The sequence below is a fragment of the Coffea eugenioides genome, chromosome 8 (assembly GCF_003713205.1).
Source record: "Coffea eugenioides isolate CCC68of chromosome 8, Ceug_1.0, whole genome shotgun sequence".
Lineage (NCBI taxonomy): Eukaryota > Viridiplantae > Streptophyta > Magnoliopsida > Gentianales > Rubiaceae > Coffea > Coffea eugenioides.
This window is the reverse complement of record NC_040042.1, coordinates 3,958,417-3,983,457: the sequence shown is the minus strand read 5'-3', so window position 1 is coordinate 3,983,457 and position 25,041 is coordinate 3,958,417. Positions and strand designations below refer to the sequence as shown.

At 37.1% G+C, this 25,041-nt stretch overlaps 1 protein-coding gene across 2 annotated transcripts; it reads left to right on the top strand.

Annotated features, from left to right (window-relative positions):
* Nucleotides 1-1,273: 1,273 nt before the first annotated feature.
* LOC113779352 (carboxylesterase 1-like) lies at nt 1,274-25,041 on the top strand. Of its 2 annotated transcripts, none has more exons than XM_027324918.1 (2): nt 1,274-1,292; nt 1,506-2,657. In XM_027324918.1, exon 2 carries the CDS (start codon nt 1,516-1,518, stop codon nt 2,533-2,535), a length of 1,020 nt encoding a protein of 339 aa, XP_027180719.1. In that variant the 5' UTR covers nt 1,274-1,292; nt 1,506-1,515; the 3' UTR covers nt 2,536-2,657. The 2 variants fall into 2 exon arrangements, with proteins under 2 accessions (XP_027180719.1, XP_027180718.1); XM_027324917.1 differs by lacking the exon at nt 1,274-1,292 and adding an exon at nt 24,019-25,041 and having other exon boundaries at nt 1,299-1,632.

Below are 25,041 nucleotides of genomic sequence, written 5' to 3'. Positions count from 1 at the left end.
CTATTCTAACCAAATAACACACTACCAGGGTTATTTCAGATTAGCCCGCGTATCCCCCTGACTCGAATCTAATCGTGCCAGTTGTCACTATTTCAGGACAATTAAACAATTACGGATTTAATACCCTAATTGACATAGATTACCAAATCAATTAATTATCTGGATCCAAGACAACCAATTAATTGAACAATTATAAGCACTGCAATCAAGGAATATGCGAACACCAATAAATAAAAGGAAAGATTAAATTAAATCGATCTCACAATTTTTAGGTAACTCAAAGCATCCGTCGTTTCTTGACTAGAGTGAGGGGATTAGCTCATATTGGATGAACTAAGCCCGCGGGAAATTTCAGCAAAAGTCACGGCCATTGTCTGCATTTCAAGAGCCGCAATTCGTCGAACAATCAGAGAGCAAAATAAAAGTCACAAGTAACAAGTGAAACTCTTCATTGTTCTTAGCATCCGTAGAGCAAAGCCACTCAAAAGGTACACGAAGGAAAAGTCAAAGAAAGTAGGCTCCAATTCTTTGCTCCTGACATGCGTGGAGACCAAAGCTACTAAGAAGTCCAAGAAAAGTCAAAAGAAACAATTCCTTTTTGTTCCTGCCATCCCTTTTTTTCTGCACAATTTTCCTCTTATATCCTGATGCTCCGTGCGGCGGCTACTAGGCGGAAGAACACTTTAGTCAAAATGACCGAAAAGGGCTCTTGTCCCTTCTTCCAAAAATGCCCTTGCAAGCCTTCTATTTAATTTCTTTCCCGATGACTGTCAAAATGGCAGTAATTGCGGTAGTTTTGATCTACTCCCTGAAATAAGTGTAAATTAAGAAAAATGAGTAGAATCCAGCAATTAATCCATATCAAGTCAGGTAATAAGGGAAATTAATAATAAAATAAATGAATAAATTGCAACCTATCATATACAATCCACCACAATCGAACCACGAGTTCAGAATATATTATTGATGTATTTTGGATGGAGACCAATAATTAAGCAAAACTAGGAATTGGTATATTGGAGACCAATAGTTGCGTAGTTGCTGTGTTGTTGCGCTATGAAAGGGATTTGCACATTTACTTGAATGTGAACCGTCTAACGCGATTTCCAGCCGTCAGACATACCCTACAATGCCAGTATTGCATTTCCCTAGTCAAATCTGAAGACTCGCCTAGTCCACAATGATACAATTGATCATTGCTACTAAAGCATCTGCTTCCTCTTAGGAAAATATTAAATCGAATGGGCCATCAGGTCTTATCTTGGAGTCTTCTATCCTAGCACTTTCATGACGTACAATTCTTCAAACTTGAGCACCTTCATAGCTACAATTCTTCAAACTTTGGCTATTTCCTAGCGCTTTCGTATTTTATATATTGGGATATTACCTACTCAGATATCATAGAATAATTGATCAATTAAAGCATTCATGTATTCTATATGATCTTCTATTTTTTTTTTTGTGGTAATATATATCATCTTCATCAATTACATCTAATTCCCTAGGCACTGAACCATGGCTGATCAGATTGCACAAGTTGAAGCAAGCCATCCTCCTGAAGATCTCTATGGTGCTCAGGGCTTCATCCCTCTGGGCTTCATCCGGAATCCTGATGGCTCCATCACGCGTGAAGTCGTTGATCCCATCAACCCCGTCTCCTCCTACGATAGCAGTCCTATTCTTCTTGTCAAGGACATCCCAGTAAACCCATCTAAAAACACCTGGGTTCGTGTATTCCTACCTAAAGAACCAATTAAATCCTCCCCGGACAAAAAACTTCCTCTCCTGATTTATATCCATGGTGGAGGACTTATAAAGTGCAGCGCAGCCCACCCCTTTTTTGATGATATTTATAGTATTTTTGCCGCTGATATTCCGGCAGTGATCTTAACCATCGAGTATCGTCTTGCTCCGGAGCATAGGCTGCCGGCAGCCTATGAAGATTGCTTGGAAGTTCTGCAGTGGATCAAGAATTCCCAAGACGAATGGTTGACACAACATGCGGATTTATCAAACAGTTTCATCTTCGGCAACAGCGCCGGAGGAAACATTGCCTATCATGTTTGTTTGATTGCATCTTCATGTGTTGATGATCTTAAGCCTTTGAATATCAAAGGAGTGATTTTGCATCAACCATTTTTGGGTGGCGTCAAGAGGACAGAATCAGAGCTGAGGGGGGTTAATGACAAGATTTTACCACAAGCTGTTGTTGACATTACGTGGGAGCTAGCATTGCCCGTTGGAGCTGATCGAGATCACGAATTTTGTAATCCGATGCTCAGCGTCAAATTAGGCCAATTTGATGCGATTAAAGGTCTAGGATGGAAGATTTTGGTGGCTGGCTATGAAGGTGATCCATTGTCTGATCGTCAAGTTGAACTTGCCAAAATCTTGGAAGAGAGTGGTGTGGAAGTGGTGGCTAAGTTTGATAAAGGAGGTTATCACGGTATTGAATTTTATGAGCTTCCAAAAATGAAAATTCTTTGTGATGTTGTTAAAAAGTTTGTAGAATCCTTTGCAAATGTAACTGCGTAGACAGATTACAAGGTTTCTTCAAGATGTGTGATCTTCCAAATCGACTAAGATGATTAATCTTGTACCTTTCATGAGTTTAAACTAATAATATATCTATGAAGTCTTGTCATTAATCTTGTAAATGATTGTCCTGGTCTTTATTATCTAACAAAAGTATCTTTACATGCCTAAAATGTTTGGTAAGATGCAACAATCAAAATACAAAAATAATGGAAAGCTATTCATCAGATCAGACAATTAGAGATGTGACATCATTTGCATAGCAAATTATCTTATTGATTTAAGTTCAAAATAGGACAAGTTATCTTTTAGGTCCCTGAACTTTTACTAGATATTGTACTTAGAGTTTAATTTATCATAATTTGCGTTTTTGTCCTCAAACTTCAACAAAATGGATGAATTCTGTATGTTGAAGTTCAGAAAAATATTATTCAAAGTTTTAACCCAAATCTTTTCTCAATCCAAGAGACCATGGATGTCAACTAGTAAACCACATATTCGCATGAATTTCCGTCTAAAATAACCTTGTAATATGGGCATGCATCCGGTGCAATATTTGATCTTATGCCTTTAGTAAGTTTACTAGGAGGTGCTCACCGCGGTGTAGATTTCAAAGACTGGCATGCCCGGTGTTGCTGAGTAAGCGAATAAAAAACTGGAAACAAGGAATTGACAAAATTGGAAATTATAATGAATAACATATCAAAGGCACAAGTAAAAAACATTACAAGTAATAAGTGCAGACTGTTGATACATGAAGGCTCGAGTAAAAATACAGAATAGGTAGATTGTCAATCATTAATGTTGAGATTGTTAATGTTGAGGTTGTCAATGTTGAGAGCTTCATTTGTAGTGTAGTAAGTGGTATATTTCATAAGTTACGCATTTCATCATCCTGGACTTTGAAGTAGAAGGCTTGATGTAGCATATAAGCATCTTTCAATGTAGAATAGTCTGGAGATGCTGAGCTATATCCATGTTCTAGTGCGGATAAAGCGAGAAAGCAATATAAGCTTTTGAAAAAATAGAGGGAAACAATTGTTTTGTAAAAAAAAAAATTGATAATTACTTCTATTTGCAAACATTAGAGCTCAGTAGTTGAAAACTGAGTTAGCCTTTCGACTTCAGAGGACATTGCAATAGGACAGAGAGTTCCAGTTAAATCCGTGATCCAAATCGAAATACAATCCTTGGAATTAATAAACAATATACAAGTGATTGGAGGCTTAGAAATCAGATACAATAGATTACCAATTTATGCATGTGTTAAACAGATATCTGCACTATGTAGAATCTGATGCCAATGGTTTAGTCAAACAAGGAAAGGAAAATGTCTCAAAACTTTATTTGTCAAAATATAGAATGCACTTGTTAATTTTACCTCACTTCCACTCAAGGGATGACAACATATAGTTTTCTTTCAAGACTCCAGGACTCTACTCCAAACCAAAGCTCTTCTCTTATCCTGAAAAAATGGAGGGGGCAATATAACCTTTATGATTCTAAAAACCTCCAGAATACTGTTTAAGAACCCACGGAGGGAACATAAAGGAAACTACAAAAATCATAACAGAAATAGATATAGACCGCTCCATGAGAAGGCCTTGATGCTCAAGTAGGATAAGAAGTGGTTTAAATGGGTCAGCTTCTAACATCTTCAAGGATCTTATTGCCCTTCTTTCCTCTGTTTGGCAGACCTGTGCCAAAAGGACAATGAAACCTAAATCCTGAAAATAGCTTGACATAAAGATCTTCTAAATTGCAGTTTTACTGCATAGGATTCTATTTCTCCAAGCTGAACTCCATAAGTTGGTGACTGACGTAGCTTCTCATTCAAAGTATCCAACTGTAAATTCAAAATCAAGATAATAGGAAGCATGAATGAAACATATTATGGAATTAAAATCCTTTTTAACAGCATCAGTTATTTATCGAGAAAACTAATTGTTATCTTGCAGCATGTTGACACTTGACATTAACTGAACCGAGCCAAAGGACTGCTATCATGCCCTTCCACCTTGTCTAGCCGAAAATCTGAGAAAAGAAAATCAAGCATCCTCCAAAACCTTGTAATCAGAGTTGGCATGATGTTTTAAGGTAGAAACTTCTCAGTTAAGCTTGACTTGCTGATTTACACAACACATGATTATACCTATGTGCTTATTATCATCGCTAAAGAAGATTTCTTCCCCATACTTTAAAGTTAATGCCAGCTCTCACTATGCTATTCAGGTACATAATTGACACATTACTTATAGTAGCAAAAAATTGGAACAATTACTGTCACAACTTTTCACATTTATAGGTACCAAGCAGTAGGCACATTCACATGTACTGGAAAAAGTAACGGAATTTTTTTCATGTCATAAAGATTTGTTGGTATTACCGTATTCCATTCTGAAAAGGGGTAGTGGACTATGTAAGGAAGCTTAACATTTTATTTAGGACACATAAGGAAGTCACTGAGCATCTATTGTACAGGTAAATGGACCAACAATGTATGGATTTGCAAGTTAATGTACACACCAAAATGCAGAATATAAGCCACATATATTAAGGGGAGAGAGAGAGAGAGAGAGAGTTGCATTTTGTTTACCTGATAAACGTAACTCTCTGTAAATGAAAGTATTGGTAAGTATTTGAATATTAACTGCGGCTAGTGAACATCCATCTTATGAAACATAAAATATGACCTGCACCGTTCATCAGTACCGTAAGTCCAACAATGTTGAGGACAATCCCAAAGGAAAAGTCTTGCCATTGCAAGAACAAGAATATCCTCCTATAATATAAAGTAAAACCAGCCTGAATAAATTTTAAACTCAGTTCTGTAGGCAAAAGAAAAGACTCCTATAATACTATAAAAAAAAGGACTTTTGCTAAAGATTGCATGGTTTGGTTATAACAAAGAACAATATTGCTCACAAAATCTTCCAATGTAGAATTTGTTCAAAGTATGGAGTCCAGCCCAATTGTAGCAGCTCCTTGGAAGTTGTCTCATGATCAATCAACCTTTTGCTCATCATCACAATGTACTGGCACAGCATTTTCAATATGTTCATTACCTACAAATTAAAACAGAACAGTCAGCTAAATAATTTGCAGACAGAATTAATAAACCTAAAAGATATACCCTATATCCCTTCCAAGAAGTAGTTTAGCTCAAGTGACATTTTGCAGAAGATAAATTTTTTATTTTAAAGTGACATTTTGCAGAAGTTTCAGACAATTAATACAAACGAGCAAGTGACCTCTTTTTTTCAGATTCATTTAAGTCATATATGGCCTAAACTCAGCTCCACTATGTAATGAAGCTGAGGGCACAATCCATAAGAAGATAGTCAACAAACAAAAAATGTTGAGAGTAGAACTGGAAAACTTTACTTTCTTCCCCAATACATTGCAGTGCTTCGTCCAAAAATAAAGTTGAAATTTGTCAAAAGGATAATCACAAGCATAAGTAGAGTTCTTGCATTCCATTTACTCTAACCTTAGATCACCCAAAGAAGCTTAGGCAAGTTATCATACAACACAAAAAAGTAACCTTTGTCATATACTCTGAAATCAGTTTGCACTTCATTTCCATGTCAAGCTCACTGCAAGGTTGAACCTTCACCAAATTGATTCAAGGTCACAAGGGGAGAACAATGAAACAAATAGGTGAAACAACTCGAAACTTTTTAATTGGGTGTCTGTCTGCCTGAGAGTCTGATTGAGATGAACTGGAAGTCTGGAACAGCAAATAAAATTTAATAGAGAATAAAAGAAAATTTAATCAAGGGGCAGGAACAGCATAAACAAAATTAAAATGGAGAAAGCAGTGGACTTGAGAGACAAACAAAAAACAGAGAGATGGAGAGAAGAGATTTGACTTGTGTTGAAGAAAAGAAGAGAGGGGCAAAAGAGCAGAGGAAGAAGATTGATTGATTGAGAAAAGGAAAAGGAGAAACAAAGGGGTGAGGAGGACGTCTGGACTCTGGAGATTGGAGTGGGTAAGAGTTGGTGGAGCAGTTCCTGATTTCCAGTGAAGAGTCTGAAGACCACGACACACGTGAATTGATGTAAGAAATTAAACAATCAAAAGATGAAGACATGCATGAACACCATCTACAGTACAAAAATGTAGCGAGCGAAAACGGTAAAGCAAGCTTAAACAATGTACGAAGCAAAAATACTAAAGAAAGCATGAAGATTCTGAAGAAGCCATGCATGTTGGGGAAAATAAGTAAAGTATGAAATGACCAGGAAGGAGGCAAGAAATAGCCGGCAACTAATGCAGCCAGAAGGAGGAAAAAGCCAAGCAAAACAAAGAAACAAGCATCTGACCTGCAATCAAATTCCTGCCATAACACATAACAGAAGATCAGCTCCATAGCAGCGTCCTCGGAAGAACGAGAATGCCAGAAAATCCCAAGTACAAGGACATCAAATAAAGCTGTAAAAGAGGAAATGACAAGCACAGAAAGATGAGATATTGGAAAGAAAACAAAGAGGCTGGAAAAGCCATTTTTTTTGTTTTAAAATGAGCTCACCACAATAGCAACGGCATACATGGATCAGCATTCACCAGCACGGAAACAGGGGAAAAAGGAACAAAGTCAGCGAATAAAATAGCAAATGCTGCCACAGGTGATAAGGAGAAGCAGTAAACAGCATATAAAACGAAAAGCGAAAAACTGGTGGAGATAATTACCCTGAAGCTGGTCAATAGAAATGAAAGCTCCAAAAGAACAGAGAACGAAGCAGAGGGAAAAAGAGCAAACCAACCTTATAGCTGAAACAACAGAACGAAAGAGGGAAAATGATCACTGGATGCATAAACCAACCACAAAGCATGATAGCATCTGCAAAATCCAGGACAGAAAGTATGGAGCAGCTTCCAAAGACGTACGGAGGACAACGTTCGAAAGTATAAGAGGCAAAGAAGGGACGCATGGCTGAAAAGTTACACAGTGACAAAGCATTGTTTTGACATCTATAACCCAACAACAGCTAAACTAAGTCAACCCACAAAAAGAAAGTAAATAAACATGTAAGACAAGGGTAAATAGGTAAAACAGGAGTTGTCACATTGACCCAAATACACACTCTAACCTCACCAAAAACCTGACATTAGGTAAAATGGGAAGCAGAGTATTACTATCAGCACTACAAGCCTAACACTACTATTATTATTATTATTATGACCACTATGAGTCCGGTCTAGGGTTCCATTGAAGGAGTTAATTTTTTTCAGCCAGGGCTCGGTGGCTCACAAACGCAATCCACAGGCCAACAATCATGGAGAACGACCACTTTTCAGCAAATCATCAAATGACATGTCATCAAACAAAACACACCATCGGACAACTTCCTAAGCACTTAGTCTACCTTAGGTTGATAAAAATTAAATTGCCTTTTATTTACTCAACCGTGCTATGTTATTTTGTGTTGTAATATATTATGTATATCATCCTTTTTGTTTCTTATCCTTGTAGAGTAAATTCAATGTTGGCCTTGTTAAGGGTACGTTTGATAAAATTGAAGTTTGAAAACTAAAGTCTGAAAACTGAAGTCTGAAATTTGAAATTTGAAGTTTGAATCCATTAAGTTATTAAGTTATTAAGTTGTAAATCTGATATATTTGAATATATATCACATTATGTGATAAATGAATAGTTTATCATTTATTTTTTAGAGCAAGTTTTGTCTACGAAATTCGGTGCCACTTAATTAATTCAATGTTCAAATTTTCATATCAAACACGTCTAAATATATTAAGATTTGAATCTATTAAATTTAAATGTTGAATTGAGTTATCAAATAAGGCCTACCACAATGTATTTCATTTGTCAATGTTCTTCAAGAACCTAATATTTCATTCAAAATTGAGAATTCGTAAATTTACTTCTAAATTGCCTTCATTCACTCCTAAAATAACCTTTTTTTTAAGGATCATGTGAAGTGAGCGAGACTAATTTTGGAATGCATTAAGTTTCAAAAGTTAAATTGAAGACTAAATAAAGTTTTTGGTACAAAGGGCCTCCAAAATTTTTATATCCTTCATATATTATTTGGTAGAAAGACACCATCAGCAAATTTGAACCTCGGCATATTATCGTTATAATATGTCTGTCAGCATATACTAGTGTTATAAGCATCAAGACCAATGGCAGAGTCAGCATTTTTGGTTAGGCGGCAAACCAACTTATAGATAGAAAAATTGTTATTCAATGAGTATCATTTATAGAATTATTTGTTGTATCGTATTTCTTTTTGGCAAATGACATTGGCATTCTAATCCTATGTTTTAAAACTCGGACCGGATCAGCCGATTCGATCGGTCAAACCGGGAACCGGTCAAGTGTCTGGTCTGAGTTATGCTAAAAACTGGGTAAGCAAAAACTCGGTCAAATACGGTCAAAAATCGGGTTTAACCGGAAAAAAAACCGGATTTTCCAGTTCAATCAAGCATTTAAAAAAAAACTCAAAATTTTTCAATATTATGTTTTGACCCCTAGATTGTTAAAATTTATTAATATATCTCAAATATTTCATACTTTATCAATGTTGTCTTAAAGTTTGGTGTTATTTTTCAATTAAGTCCATAATTTTAATTCTAAATTTGTTAATGCTCATTAAATAATATAAATTGCTACTTGATTGTTCTAATTTTTTTTGTATTTTCTTGTTAAATATATTTGAAACATCAAATATATATGAATATATCTTTATTAATATTAACATGTTATTAGATATTTTACATATAATATTTTAATTTTTAAATAATTTTTATTTATGACATCATCCGATTCAACCCCTATCGAACCCGGTTGAACGCATTGACCCCTAACCCCTGAGCTTGACCGAGTCAATACTCGGTCCGGTTCTGAAAACATAGTTCTAATCAAAGTCTAAGACACTCCAACCTTTATTCATATTAACTATGCTGACATATAAGCTCCCAACAGTTATAAGGATACCTTTTGGAAACTCTCTCTTCCCGATCGTAATCGCCTTTTACCCATTGCCTGCTCTTTAAATTTTTTTTTAATAAATTCTGTCTCAATAGTGTATCTCATTCCAAACTTTGCCGTCAATGAGTCACAGCTAACCCCACTCCCACGCGCCCACGCCAACCCAATACAGTGCAAAATCTATTTAAGGGCGCTTGATTCAAATCTAGGAATCGGAATTGTAATTGGAATTACGTCCAAAAATTCAGCATGGAGTTTGATCAAAAGTAGCACTACAATGACTAGTGTTTGGTATATATTTATAAGGTTTTGGAATCAACTTATTTTTCATTTTCTTATCTTTATTTTTTCCCCTTTTCCTACTTTCTTCTTCCCAACCCTTAAGTATTCATGCTTTACCAATTTCTCTTGAACCACCACCTGACCATCACCAATCAACCTTATAATATGTGGAGCATGAGAGAGTGACTGACAAGAGATGAGAGAAAGGTTTATACAAAAAGATAAAAAAAAAGAGGAGAGATAACTAGATGGAGAGAAGCGGCTGCCATGGAGTATTGGAGGAAAGAGGAGAAGAGTGAAAAGAGAAGAAAAGGGAAAGTGAAAGAGAGATTGACAAGATTGGAGAGAAAGAACTAGATGGGAAAGGGCTGCTGCCATGGAAGGTTGGAGGAGAGAGTGAAGAGAGAAAAGAAAAAAAAAAGGATGATAATGAAAGTATGCTCAAGAAGATGGGATGAGAGAGAAAAGATAAAAGAGGAAATCTAATGCTAAAGTGCTGCCATGAAAGTTCAGCCAACATGATAGAGTGATGAAATGATATATTTTCTTTTCTTTTTTGAAATTTTCGAGTCAAATTGAGTCAAATTTAGAAAACCACCAAAACCCCCCAATTTGTTGGGGATTGAGAATCCTCAAATTTTAATGATTTACTCCAAGATTCTGAATCTAATACATGTAACCCAAACAACAAGAATTGAAATTATTTTGATTCCTGATTTCGATCCCCTTTTACCAAACGGCACCTTATTCTCCTATTTTAAGTAAAGGAGAAACAAAGCAGGCAATTTGAGCATTGGGTTGTCACGATATTCAAAGTTTTAGGATCGGTTTGCATTAGCAAGGTTGATTGATGGCAATGGCTGGTGGCTAGTAGCTATAGAAACAAGAAAAGACAAGAAGAAACTGGAAATTGTAGAGAGGTAGTGCTGTAATCTTAGTAATAATTTAGGGGCACACTTGTTTACTCAATATAAAAGAGAGGTCGAATGTTTGAGCCTTTTTTTTTTTGGAGTGTCAATATCATTTGATTTCTTCTTTTCATTAATTACATAGTCTTAAACATTTAATTGTCATTCAAAGTAAGAAAATTTGAACTTTCTTAATCATCTAGGTCATCCTTAGCAGAAGATGATTTTAATAAAACAATGCTAGCAGTAAAGTCTACAAAAAGGGAGATATTCAATGAAAACCTCCCATATGATAAAGGAGGTTATGATGGTATTGATTACACAACCTCCCATATGAATCACAATGAGGGAGATATTCGAGTCCAAATGTAACTCATCAATCCGACCAATGTAATTTCCTTTCTCCAGAAACTTACAACACACAATTGCTTTTAATTTTAGATTGTTATTTTCAAGAGTTTTTTTTTGTAGAAAAATATACTATAACGATTTGATGTATGTGAGATAAAAACATGATTAAAAAATGTGTTTACGAAAAACGTAAAAAATTTTTTACAGAAAAAAAAATTCAAACAAGACCGTTAAAGAAGTAATTTAGAAGGTAAGTTTGTTTTTAAAACAGTTTTTACTAATTAAAAGAACCTAGAATTCTTGCCCCCGAAGTATATGTTGTTCTCCACACACTTAACTTTATATAACTCTTTTGACAAATTGTAGTTTTCATTCAAGTGTTAAATCTCGTTCTCTCCACTTAGATAGGCACAATGTCCAATTTTACTATTTATCTTGTACTTGAATTTACATGTGCATTGGATCTGCAAGTTTTTACATAAACCAATTAGATATTGCCCTTTGAAGAAAAAAAAATTAGAAAAAAAAAATTAGATATTGCCCTTTTTTTTTAGCATTTATTACTATTTTATATCGTGTCAGAGTAGCCAACAATCGATGCTAGTCAAGTAGTCATTTCATACTATTTGTACGTCCCCGTGAACTGTACCATGGTTTGTAGTCTTATACTTCAACCTTGAAATGTTCATTCGGTAGGTCCAAAGCCCTTTCAATGTCAACAATATGTTAATGTATCGGGGATAGGGATGCCGCAGTTTAGGTTTGAACCAGAAAATTGAATCGGTGATTTGTTGAATTGGAATCCAAATCAGAACCGTAACCATAATTATGATTAAAGGTTCATGTTTAGATTCAACAAACTTGAATCGAAATAGGAGTCCACGGTTTAGAACTAGTTCAAATAATTTAAAACAACACTTGATATTTAAACATATTTGATCAATTTAATGTTTAGTATTAATAGTTAACACTCAATACCAACGGCTTCAATCCTAACCAAACAACTCATTGCCCCATCTCATTGGTAAGTCTAAGCTCCATGATTAATCTAAGTTCAAGACCAATCCAAAATAATCAACAATAAGGTATTCTTTTATAAAATTTGCAACCTTTTTTCTTTTTTCTTGCACATGATAATGCAATAAAATTCTTATTTTTTTTTACATACATTATCATACTTTCTTATAATTAATTTTATAATAATAAGTGTTTAATCATAACTGAAAGAATCGAAACTGCAACTCGAATAAAATTCAAACCGAAATCGGACCAAAACCAAAGATTCAAAATTGTTACCGTAATCATCCACCTTTCCGGAAAAATAAGGACCGATTCAGATGCCATCCACCTTTCAGAAGAATTGAAAGTGTCGGTTTTTATTTTAGAATTGACGGTTCTGCAGCCATGGTCATGTCTACCCGAGGAGACGAGAGCATTTTGCATTTGTTCAACCAGTTTAACGGATTTAGCCAATCAACGAGACATGCCATGCATAGGTTTTCATGCCATTTTCTCTTCTTACCAAGCAAATGAAGGGAAAACAGTTTTGCATTTATAAATAGATTTCTAAAATCTCACCGAACATCGTACAACATTAAATGGTCATTTACGAACACAGGAATCTCCTGAATTCGGCCGGCCACAATTTTATTCTTGTACTCTTCCAAATCTCTGCAGTATTAAATGCCCACAACTAGTTGATAAATCCAAGCAAAAGCCAAGCGGAAACAATTTCAATTTCTTGGCAGTTGGGACCAAAACATGGCCGATAAGATTACCGAATTTCCACCTGGGAATCCTCAGACCGATCCCTATGGTTTTCTTGGCTTCGTCAGGAACCCAGATGGCTCAGTCGCACGTTTTCTTGATATGCCAAAAACCCCCGTCTCATCATTCGATAAGAGTCCAGTTCTCCTTGTTAAGGACATCCCAGTAAACCAATCTAAAAACACTTTTGTTCGTATTTTCCTACCCCGGAAAGCAATTGAATCCTCTCCAGGCACGAAACTTCCCCTCCTGATTTTCATTCATGGTGGAGGCTTCGTTATTTGCAGCGCAGCCACGCCTTACTTCGAGAGTTTATACAACAGTTTTACTGTTGATATCCCAGTTGTGATGGTATCCATAGAGTATCGTCTAGCTCCAGAGCACAGGCTGCCGGCAGCTTATGAAGATTGTATGGAAGTTATGCAATGGATCAAGAGCTCCCAGGATGAATGGTTGACAAAATATGCTGATTTATCAAACAGTTTCCTCATGGGGAGTAGTGCAGGAGGAAACATTGCCTATCATGTCGGTCTGAGTGCATCTTCATGTGCTGATGATCTTGAGCCTTTGGAGATCAAAGGGCTGATTTTGCACCAACCATTTTTTGGTGGCACTAAAAGGACAGAATCAGAGTTGAGGGCTGATAATGACAAGATTTTGCCACCCTGCGTGACTGATGTCATGTGGGAGCTATCATTGCCGGTTGGCGTTGACCGTGATCATGAGTTCTGTAATCCATTATTGAGCATCAAATCAGGCCGATTTGATCAGATTAAGGCTTTGGGATGGAAGATTTTGGTGACTGGATATGAGGGTGATTCTTTGTTGGATCATCAAATTAATTTTGTGAAAGCGTTGCAAGAGAAGGGTATGGCTTTGGTGGCTAAGTTTGCTGAAGGAGGTTATCATGGCGCTGACACCTTTGAGCTTCCTAGAGTTTATGCTCTGTGTGAGCTCGTCAAAGAGTTTGTCCAATCCATTGTTAATTAGAGAGCTTTGTTTGTCTATCTGGTAATAGTCATCCTAAGAAATATGTAGATTGTTCTGCTTAATCTTGTATGCTCCCACATTGTCCTTTTCTCTATTTTGGCGTGTCTCGAAATTGTCAATATCACAGTATTTGGGGATGAAGTTGAAGTGTTGATGGACTGGCAATGCTGTTCATTTGGTGTTTGGGCTTCCGAATTGGTCCTACCTATTGAAGAGATGTACCACTTGCGTCCGCCATTGTTCTTTAAGTATAATTCTTTTTGGGATAATTTCATAAACCTCCCCTGAGGTTTTTGACTATTTCACTTAGTTTCTTTGAAGTTTTAAAAATTACACTTACCTCCCTTGATTTGACACTTTGATAATCAAACCTTAAAATAAGGTCAAAAATTTAATGAATACCCTACAATGCCCTTATTTATAAAGTTTAATTCATTCTTCTAAACAATTGTAAAGTAATTTGACACAATTATTTAAAAAAAAAAGGAGTCTCAAGTTTTTCATGCTAATGTTTGTTATTTAATAATCAACTATAACAATAAATCTTTTGCTATGATAAGCTATTTTTTATAGTATTTTATTGGGAATATAGATTCTTTTTAAGATAGAGAAGAAAGTGTTATCTTGTATTTTTTAACTTTATGGACTATTATTTTTAATAAAAGTTTATGAATTAGTTTAGTGGTGGAACTACCATAGTTTGTTTTTATTATTATTGACTTATTCTTGATTTTGATAAAAAAAAAAAAAGCTACAAAGAAATTGGATGATATTAAAAGTCATAAAAAATTACTAGTTTAACGTTTGATTTGGATAGATATTAGCGAAAACATTGATAGTTCTTCTATACTTCTAATGAAATATAAGAGAAATGAATAACAAGGAAAAAGAAAAAAAAATTATAAAATCCATCCTTTGTATAAACATGGCAACAAGAGAGTTTTATTCAAATATTAAGGTTAGTATTGTCATTTTAAATCAATAACGGAGGTAGGTGTAATTTTGGAAACCTCAAGGAAGCCACATTGTAACAGCCCCACCTTCCCCTAAGGCGAACCAAAGGGGTTAGCGGACTGCCTGCCCAACTCTCGCCAGGACTAACGGTGCAGTTTAGAGCGATCTATTGCGTTCCGGAACTTATAACGCGCGTAAACAAGGTAAAAGGGCAAAATAACCCAAAATAAAAAAAATGAAATTCGGAGTCGGCCATGAATAGTAACCGACCCGTCCGAACGCAACCAAATATCAAACAAACATTCACATCTTGAACTTTATCAAATTCAATCCAAAGTGACATTTAATATATACACGGTTTGCCAAATTGAAAGTGAAAACGGCCCTAAAGATACATTTAGGGTTTCACTTCATATACAATACAAAAGAGATATACATCTAGTTCATTCGGCAACCATCTATCAAGATTCATTCCAAAAAGAGTCATATTCCTGTAAGGAAAACAAAAGAACGGTGTGAGCTAATTGCCCAGTGAGATACTATCACTTACGCACCCAAGTGCATATAAGCATCAAACTTTCATTCAATTTAGTAAAAATAAGCAAAGGCACACTTCAAATATGGTGATAAAAGGATACAGATGGCTCTCAAGAGCCCTTTCCTCGTTTGCATTTCTTGATCGGACGTCATTGACTCTCCGTCAATGTTCAAAAGTAACCAACCGTAGACTCCACTTCTCTCCCATTCCTTCCACCTAACATCCCCCTACAGGGCCCGCACTCCAAACACTTGCATTGTGGTATTACTCGAGTATACCGGAATCGAGAGTCTCTCATACTACAAGATTCCTTATAACTTTACCCAAGGCTCATTAATTGTCACGACCAAGCCCTTGGCGGCTCGATTCAATCAACTACCAATGGGGTTGAGCTCAATGATAACATTTGTAGTCGTTGGATACTCGTCCGATCGACACCAAGTCAAGTACTTTCATTTCATGTAACATTTCATGTAACATTCCAATAACATGACAACAATGATATAAGGCATATAAGTGAGAGTGATAAAGTACACTTTCACTTTAATCAAGTCACATTCAATTCACTTCATGCAATTTACATTCATAGCCATATAGTAACACACAAGTGAGTAGTACACTCACCAGGGTCAGTGCAGATACCTCCCAAAAGAGAGCTTTAATCACCCATAAACCCTAAAATAATCCAAGGAAAACAATTGAAGGTTCCACTTTCAAAATTGAGTATACAGAATGCACATGTGAGGCTCGACTACCAGTGTTTGGCTTCCTTTGATAAATCTTTTATCTACCGCCCCCAATGTCCATGGCAGCCAGAATAACTGGTTCACTTTCTGTACTTTAGAAGGTGCCACTGCTTCGCTAGGTTCCTCACTCACGCTACTCACTGCACCTTTTTCCGTATTTGGGAAACTTTCACTTGCGCCTTTGTATTCTCGATTCGTTGAGCCTTTTCAAGGGCCTCCTCGGAAATTCCTTCGTATTTCCTTTTTAGCTCTAGATTCTTGTGTAAAAGCTCAATTTTCTCTGAATACTCGTGCTTCCATCGCCCTTCCCAGTATGCGACTAGTTTCTTTTGGACTTCTATTTCGTCTCGAAGAACCGCGATTTCCTTATACATCTCAACCCAACGTGCCATTTCACAGAATTGCTGGACCTCAAATGGTAGCCTGTCGGCAAAACAATGGGTCATAATAAAGTCTTGAATACAAGTGGCACTCTTGGTCCATGTTTGGTTCAGCTGTTGTTTCCTCCCTTTCTTCTCTTAACCCTTGGTCTCGTTTTGTTTCACTACTATGACCATGTCCGCGACTACGTCTTTCTTCTTTTTTTTTCCCCCTCTCTCTTTTCTTTCCAAAAGGGTATTTTAATGCATGAATGCAATACATTGACTAAAATAACAATATCTATCATACCAAGTACACAAATAACATATCGCACATAACACGCCATATTAAAAGACGGATAAGCAAGTACACAAATACATATCAAGTTGGACAGATAACCATGTATACAAGCACATATACAAGCACAGATACTAACGTCAGGTGGTAGTAGTATACGGACGAACCAAAAGGAAAAGGTGAAGTCGTCCTAGTATCAGCCCGTCTGGTCTCTCACGTCACTTACTATCCAAACTAGATGTCCATTGATCTCTTGTGCTCATTCTAGTCAGACAAAGCCTGTTCACGTTTCCAAAATACAAGACTCGTTTCCAAAATACAAGGCTCAAATACCTAGTAGCTTGCATCGCCTCGATTCTGGAGTACTCGGGCACGAGAATCCGAAATAAGATAGTTCACATCTCGAGTTGGCCAGTCCCAAGAGTAAACCATCTACAAATCGAAATTCCTCCCTGACGTACCTATCTATGTTCCTCAAATATCACACGAAACATTTAAGGCTTATAACGTTCACAATTCATTGCTTATGCTCGAACGAGCACTTAATCCTTCATACCTATTCACCACTCAGTCCAGGCTCACTCCGCGCAGAGACCACGCGAAGCAGGCTCTGATACCAACTGTGACAGCCCCACCTTCCCCTAAGGCGAACCAAAGGGGTTAGCGGACTGCCTGCCCAACTCTCGCCAGGACTAACGGTGCAGTTTAGAGCGATCTATTGCGTTCCGTAACTTATAACGCCCGTAAACAAGGCAAAAGGACAAAGTAACCCAAAATAAAAAAAATGAAATTCGGAGTCGGCCATGAATAGTAACCGACCCGTCCGAACGCAACCAAATATCAAACAAACATTCACATCTTGAACTTTATCAAATTCAATCCAAAGTGACATACAAAAGTTTTCAAAAGTTAATATATACACGGTTTGCCAAATTGAAAGTGAAAACGGCCCTAAAGATACATTTAGGGTTTCACTTCATATACAATACAAAAAAATATACATCTAATTCATTCGGCAACCATCTATCAAGATTCATTCCAAAAAGAGTCATATTCCTGTAAGGAAAACAAAAGAACGGTGTGAGCTAATTGCCCAGTGAGATACTATCACTTACGCACCAAGTGCATATAAGCATCAAACTTTCATTCAATTTAGTAAAAATAAGCAAAGGCACACTTCAAATATGGTGATAAAAGGATACAGATGGCTCTCAAGAGCCCTTTCCTCGTTTGCATTTCTTGATCGGACGTCATTGACTCTCCGTCAATGTTCAAAAGTAACCAACCGTAGACTCCACTTCTCTCCCATTCCTTCCACCTAACATCCCCCTACCGGGCCCGCACTCCAAACACTTGCATTGTGGTATTACTCGAGTATACCGGAATCGAGAGTCTCTCATACTACAAGATTCCTTATAACTTTACCCAAGGCTCATTAATTGTCACGACCAAGCCCTTGCCGGCTCGATTCAATCAACTACCAATGGGGTTGAGCTCAATGATAACATTTGTAGTCGTTGGATACTCGTCCGATCGACACCAAGTCAAGTACTTTCATTTCATGTAACATTCCAATAACATGACAACAATGATATAAGGCATATAAGTGAGAGTGATAAAGTACACTTTCACTTCAATCAAGTCACATTCAATTCACTTCATGCAATTTACATTCATAGCCATATAGTAACACACAAGTGAGTAGTACACTCACCAGGGTCAGTGCAGATACCTCCCAAAAGAGAGCTTTAATCACCAATAAACCCTAAAATAATCCAAGGAAAACAATTGAAGGTTCCACTTTCAAAATTGAGTATACAGAATGCACATGTGAGGCTCGACTACCAGTCGTATGCCTCGCCAAATAATTACTAAAGCAAGGTGCAAAACATGATTTTTGGTAACGAAAAGGTAACATGAAGACCTAGGCTCAAACAACCCAAAAGCCCTTCGTTCAAAACACAAGTAAATCCAACTAGCCTTCAAGTAAAATTTCGGCAGCATATCCCTTGTGTTTACCTATTTTCCAGCCATCATGGCTTCATTATTTCCTCAAATCAGTCCCAACATCTTGTACAAAAATAATCTCATTCCCAAAAGCCGTTCACTAGGCTTAATGGCATTCAAGTACAAAATTTAGCTAGGAAATAACCGGATATGAAAGTCAAACCCTAAACTATTCAAATGAACACAATAAAACTCGATTACAAGTCATAAACCAATTCTATATACTACCAAAACAGGGTTCCCTAAGCATACACAAACATTAAAGGAAACCAGAAAATTCGGAAATGCAATTAGCTTTGGCCCTAAAAAAATAGTTTTTGTCCTCGTTTTACGGTAATGGTACCAATTTCACTACGATTATCGGATGAGGGTGGAAGACCCACCATTTCGAAGCTAAAAGACAGGGTTACAACATCACAGAAGGTCACTCAACCCAGTTTTGAGTGCAAACAGGTCAAAAATGCAAGATACTACATCAAAAACGTAAAACAGATTCACCAAAATGCATTGTAGCGAAAACATCATAACTCAGGCTCTCCAAATCCAAATTCAGAAATTCCAAAACCAGTTGAAAGCTAAGAAACAGGGATACATTTTCATCAGAAGACCTCAACAACCAATTCGGAAGCAATTCCAGCCAAAACAATCAATTACAGGGCGTAATTCTTGCATTCAGGTAAAACCAGAACAGCAATAGTAATTTCGACTTATCTCATTTTACACTACTCCGATTGACCTGAAATTTTTTAGGCACCTCAAAATGTCATTCCCTACAACTTTCATGTTTTAAGTCAAGGCCAATTCGGCCTCTATCTAGGACCTAAAAATTCGGACAGAATGTAGCTTCATGAACCCTAGGTTTTTCAATTTTCTTCCAAAACAGAAATTACTTGCAATCTTCCACTTTTTCCACCTTCTAGATGCCTTATATACCATTTCTAATCATCATAGATAGCCACACAATCATGCTTATATTAAAACAGAAAAATCCCCAAAAATAATAAAACTTCATCATTTCAATCACAAATCAAGAAATAACCCATAAATTTGTATCTCATACAACCACTAAGCATGATTTAAGCATCAATTAAGGGAGGAGGGTGGTTCTTCACAACTTACCTTTAACACAAGAGAGAGAGAGCTATTGGTCACCTTAACTTCCCAAATAACTTCACACAACAACTCACAAACACTACTTGAAGGTGTTTTATGGAGGAAAATCAAGGTTGGATGATTGGTTTTGATGATTGAAGCAAGATTGAAACTAAAATCTGGAAGAGCTTTCTTTCTTTTGTTGCTCAAGAAGCTCGGCCACCATGGAGGATATTTTGATGATTTTTGGGTCATTTTTGGTTTATTTAAGTCAAATGGTAAGACCATGAATAGTGGTCTTAAGGTTCAACCTCTCAAATGGTGACACTTGTCACCTTTTAATAAATGTTCACCAACCTTGTCTCTCTTATATCAATCCACTTAGCTCCCTCTGCTTATCTCTTAACACCCGATAAATTAATTTCAGTATTCAAAACTTAACCTAGTTGGCCGAATATTTTCGAACTTTTCGCACTAGTGGGTCCCACGTCCGATATACGCTCTTAATTTCTCAAAAACTATTTGATATTAGAAAAATCATCTAAAAACAATATTTACTCATAAAAATTATCTAGAAAATTTTCCGGATGCAGAAAGTGCAGAAAACAAACCATTGAAGATAAGAAAACCTAAAAATATAATAAAACCTAGAAAATAGAAAAATTACGGGTTCCCACACTCTCTCCCCCTTAAAGAAATTTCGCCCTCGAAATTTTTCCTTCAAAATTTAAAGTAACCAATGGCCTGTACCTTCTCCGTCTTCAGAGTCAGAAGAAACGAGGTTCTTTATTCCAGTCCCTTCTCCACTTGACGATCCAGGGTCGGTCTTGATTGGTTGTTGGGTTCCCGCACACCCTGGCCTGAGATGCATTCCCTACAGCCAGTTGCCTAACAAACGAGGTCAACTCAGTTAGCTGCTGCTGCATAGAGGATGTCTCTACCTCATTTACCTTACGTATTGGGACGTCCTCTCTCGAATTGAATTGTTGTGAATTCTCTGCCATCCCCTCTATTAACTCCTGTGCTTCCTGAGAGGTTTTGTTCACCAGTGCCCCTTCACTTGCAGCATCAATTATGCTCCTGTCTCTGAAAAGGAGCCCCTCATAAAAATACTGCATGAGCAACTGCTCACTTATTTGGTGTTGGGGGCACATTCTGCACAACTTCTTGAACCATTCCCAATACTCATAGAGTGACTCTCCTGGGTGTTGTTTGATCTCGCAAATTTCTTTTCTCAGACTTGCAGCCCTGGACGCAGAAAAATATTTATCTAAAAATTTTTTCTTCAACTGGTTCCATGTGGTGATGCTACCTGGTGGTAGGTAGTATAACCAGTCCTTTGCAGAATCCTTCAAGGAAAAGGGGAATGCCCTCATTTTTATCTGCTCTTCTGTAATGCCCGGGGGCTTCATACTATTGCACACGACATCAAACTCCTGCAGATGCTTATACGGCTCTTCACCTGGTAAACCATGAAAAGAGGGTAAAAGATGAATCAGACCAGATTTTAACTCAAATGGAGTGTTATCATTTAAAGTGGGGAAAGTAATGCATAGAGGCTGCTGATTTAAATCAGGAGCAGCCAACTCCCTTAATGTTCGTGCATTAGCCATGGGGATTTCTTCTTGCTCCGAGTCACTCAAAATGTCACCAAATGAATCTGTTGGTTCAACTTCTGACTCAGGTCTCTGAGATGTAGCACTAGAGTGCTCCTCTCTGAGCTGTCTGGTCTCTTTTCTTGTCCTACGCGCAGTCTTCTCTAGTTCAGGGTAAAAAATCAAACCACTTGTACGAGAAGACTGAGGCATACACTAGAAAAATATCAAAAAATTAGAACAAAAATGAATTTAAAAAGAAACAAATAATAACGTCAGTCCCCGGCAACGGCGCCAAAAATTGACAGGGTGTCGAAGCCTGTGCAATAATAAAATTAAGCCTAATTGCCAGTTAAAATGACCAAAACCCAATTCCAAGTACTGGAGCATGGACTCTAGGTTTGCAATGGGTTACTTGATTCACCCTATTCCCGAAGAGTTTGCTTGATCCGATATACCCGAATGGAATGGTTATTTCTTTTCACAAATAATTATGAATTTGTAGACAGGGCAAGTAGGGTCGTATCCACAGGGATTGGGTATATTTGTTTCTTAAGAAATCCAGAGTAACACAGGGGAGTGATTTTGTAGGAACGACGACAACTAAATAAATTCAAATAAGAAAATAAAAATAAATAACTAGAAATTAAACCACAATTCACTGAACTTAGAATAACAATAATTAAAGGCCTAACTCAATTAAAGCAAGGAAACAATTAAAAATAAAATAAAGTAGGTAACTAAAAATCAAATGGCAATTCACCAAAATCAAGGTAATATTAATTAAAGATCTAGCCAAGAAATAATTTCAACAATGGTTTACCTAATTGATCATCGATGCAAAGCCAATTCCAATTATTTATCAATAAATAGGTTATAACTACCAAACAAGCGATGGCAGTCAACCCCTCCTTACTGTGTCGGTGATCAAGGTACGCCCGTTAATCACTGTTCTAATTGCCTAGGTAAGAATTCAATTCCCCAATTGCCTTACGTATTAGAGGAGCCTAGGGTTATTTCAGATTAGCCCGCGTATCCCCCTGACTTCTAATCAGGACAATTAAACAATTACGGATTTAATGCCCTAATTGACATTAGATTACCAAATCAATTAATTATCTGGATCCAAGACAACCAATTAATTGAACAATCATAAGCACTGCAATCAAGGAATATGCGAATACCAATAAATAAAAGGGACAGATTAAATTAAATCGATCTCACAATTTTTAGGTAATTCAAAGCATCCGTCGTTTCTTGACTAGAGTGAGGGGATTAGCTCATATTGGATGAACTAAGCCCGCGGGAAATTTCAGCAAAAGTCACGACCATTGTCTGCATTTCAAGAGCCGCAATTCGTCGAACAATCAGAGAGCAAAATAAAAGTCACAAGTAACAAGTGAAGCTCTTCATTGTTCTTAGCATCCGTAGAGCAAAGCCACTCAAAAGGTACACGAAGGAAAAGTCAAAGAAAGTAGGCTCCAATTCTTTGCTCCTGACATGCGTGGAGACCAAAGCTACTAAGAAGTCCAAGAAAAGTCAAAAGAAACAATTCCTTTTTGTTCCTGCCATGCGCAGGAAAAGGTTCTAATCAAAACGTCTAAAAGGCAAAACTAATGCTAAGCTGCGAACCCCTTTTTTTCTGCACAATTTTCCTCTTATATCCTGATGCTCCGTGCGGCGGCTACTAGGCGGAAGAACACTTTAGTCAAAATGACCGAAAAGGGCTCTTGTCCCTTCTTCCAAAAATGCCCTTGCAAGCCTTCTATTTAATTTCTTTCCCGATGACTGTCAAAATGGCAGTAATTGCGGTAGTTTTGATCTACTCCCTGAAATAAGTGTAAATTAAGAAAAATGAGTAGAATCCAGCAATTAATCCATATCAAGTCAGGTAATAAGGGAAATTAATAATAAAATAAATGAATAAATTGCAACCTATCATATACAATCCACCACAATCGAACCACGAGTTCAGAATATATTATTGATGTATTTTGGATGGAGACCAATAATTAAGCAAAACTAGGAATTGGTATATTGGAGACCAATAGTTGCGTAGTTGCTGTGTTGTTGCGCTATGAAAGGGATTTGCACATTTACTTGAATGTGAACCGTCTAACGCGATTTCCAGCCGTCAGACATACCCTACAATGCCAGTATTGCATTTCCCTAGTCAAATCTGAAGACTCGCCTAGTCCACAATGATACAATTGATCATTGCTACTAAAGCATCTGCTTCCTCTTAGGAAAATATTAAATCGAATGGGCCATCAGGTCTTATCTTGGAGTCTTCTATCCTAGCACTTTCATGACGTACAATTCTTCAAACTTGAGCACCTTCATAGCTACAATTCTTCAAACTTTGGCTATTTCCTAGCGCTTTCGTATTTTATATATTGGGATATTACCTACTCAGATATCATAGAATAATTGATCAATTAAAGCATTCGTGTATTCTATATGATCTTCTTTTTTTTTTTTGTGGTAATATATATCATCTTCATCAATTACATCTAATTCCCTAGGCACTGAACCATGGCTGATCAGATTGCACAAGTTGAAGCAAGCCATCCTCCTAGTGAAGATCTCTATGGTGCTCTGGGCTCCATCCGGAATCCTGATGGCTCCATCACGCGTGAAGTCGTTGATCCCATCAACCCCGTCTCCTCCTACGATAGCAGTCCTATTCTTCTTGTCAAGGACATCCCAGTAAACCCATCTAAAAACACCTGGGTTCGTGTATTCCTACCTAAAGAACCAATTAAATCCTCCCCGGACAAAAAACTTCCTCTCCTGATTTATATCCATGGTGGAGGACTTATAAAGTGCAGCGCAGCCCACCCCTTTTTTGATGATATTTATAGTATTTTTGCTGCTGATATTCCGGCAGTGATCTTAACCATCGAGTATCGTCTTGCTCCGGAGCATAGGCTGCCGGCAGCCTATGAAGATTGCTTGGAAGTTCTGCAGTGGATCAAGAATTCCCAAGACGAATGGTTGACACAACATGCGGATTTATCAAACAGTTTCATCTTCGGCAACAGCGCCGGAGGAAACATTGCCTATCATGTTTGTTTGATTGCATCTTCATGTGTTGATGATCTTAAGCCTTTGAATATCAAAGGAGTGATTTTGCATCAACCATTTTTGGGTGGCGTCAAGAGGACAGAATCAGAGCTGAGGGGGGTTAACGACAAGATTTTACCACAAGCTACTGTTGACATTGGATGGGAGCTAGCATTGCCCGTTGGAGCTGATCGAGATCACGAATTTTGTAATCCGATGCTCAGCATCAAATTAGGCCAATTTGATGCGATTAAAGGTCTAGGATGGAAGATTTTGGTGGCTGGCTATGAAGGTGATCCATTGTCTGATCGTCAAGTTGAACTTGCCAAAATCTTGGAAGAGAATGGTGTGGAAGTGGTGGCTAAGTTTGATAAAGGAGGTTATCACGGTATTGAATTTTATGAGCTTTCAAAAATGAAAATTCTTTGTGATGTTGTTAAAAAGTTTGTAGAATCCTTTGCAAATGTAACTGCGTAGACAGATTACAAGGTTTCTTCAAGATGTGTGATCTTCCTAATCGACTATGATGATTAATCTTGTACTTTTCATGAGCTTAAACTAATAATATCTATAAAGTCTTGTCATTAATCTTGTAAA

Excerpts from the sequence above, each read along its gene's own strand:
- LOC113779352 (XM_027324917.1), top strand. The coding sequence starts at position 1,516 with ATGGCTGATCAGATTGCACAAGTTGAAGCAAGCCATCCTCCTGAAGAT. Across the intron at positions 1,633-24,018 it reads ATGGCTCCATCACGCGTGAA|GTCGTTGATCCCATCAACCC; the intron begins GTCGTTGATCCC and ends ATCACGCGTGAA.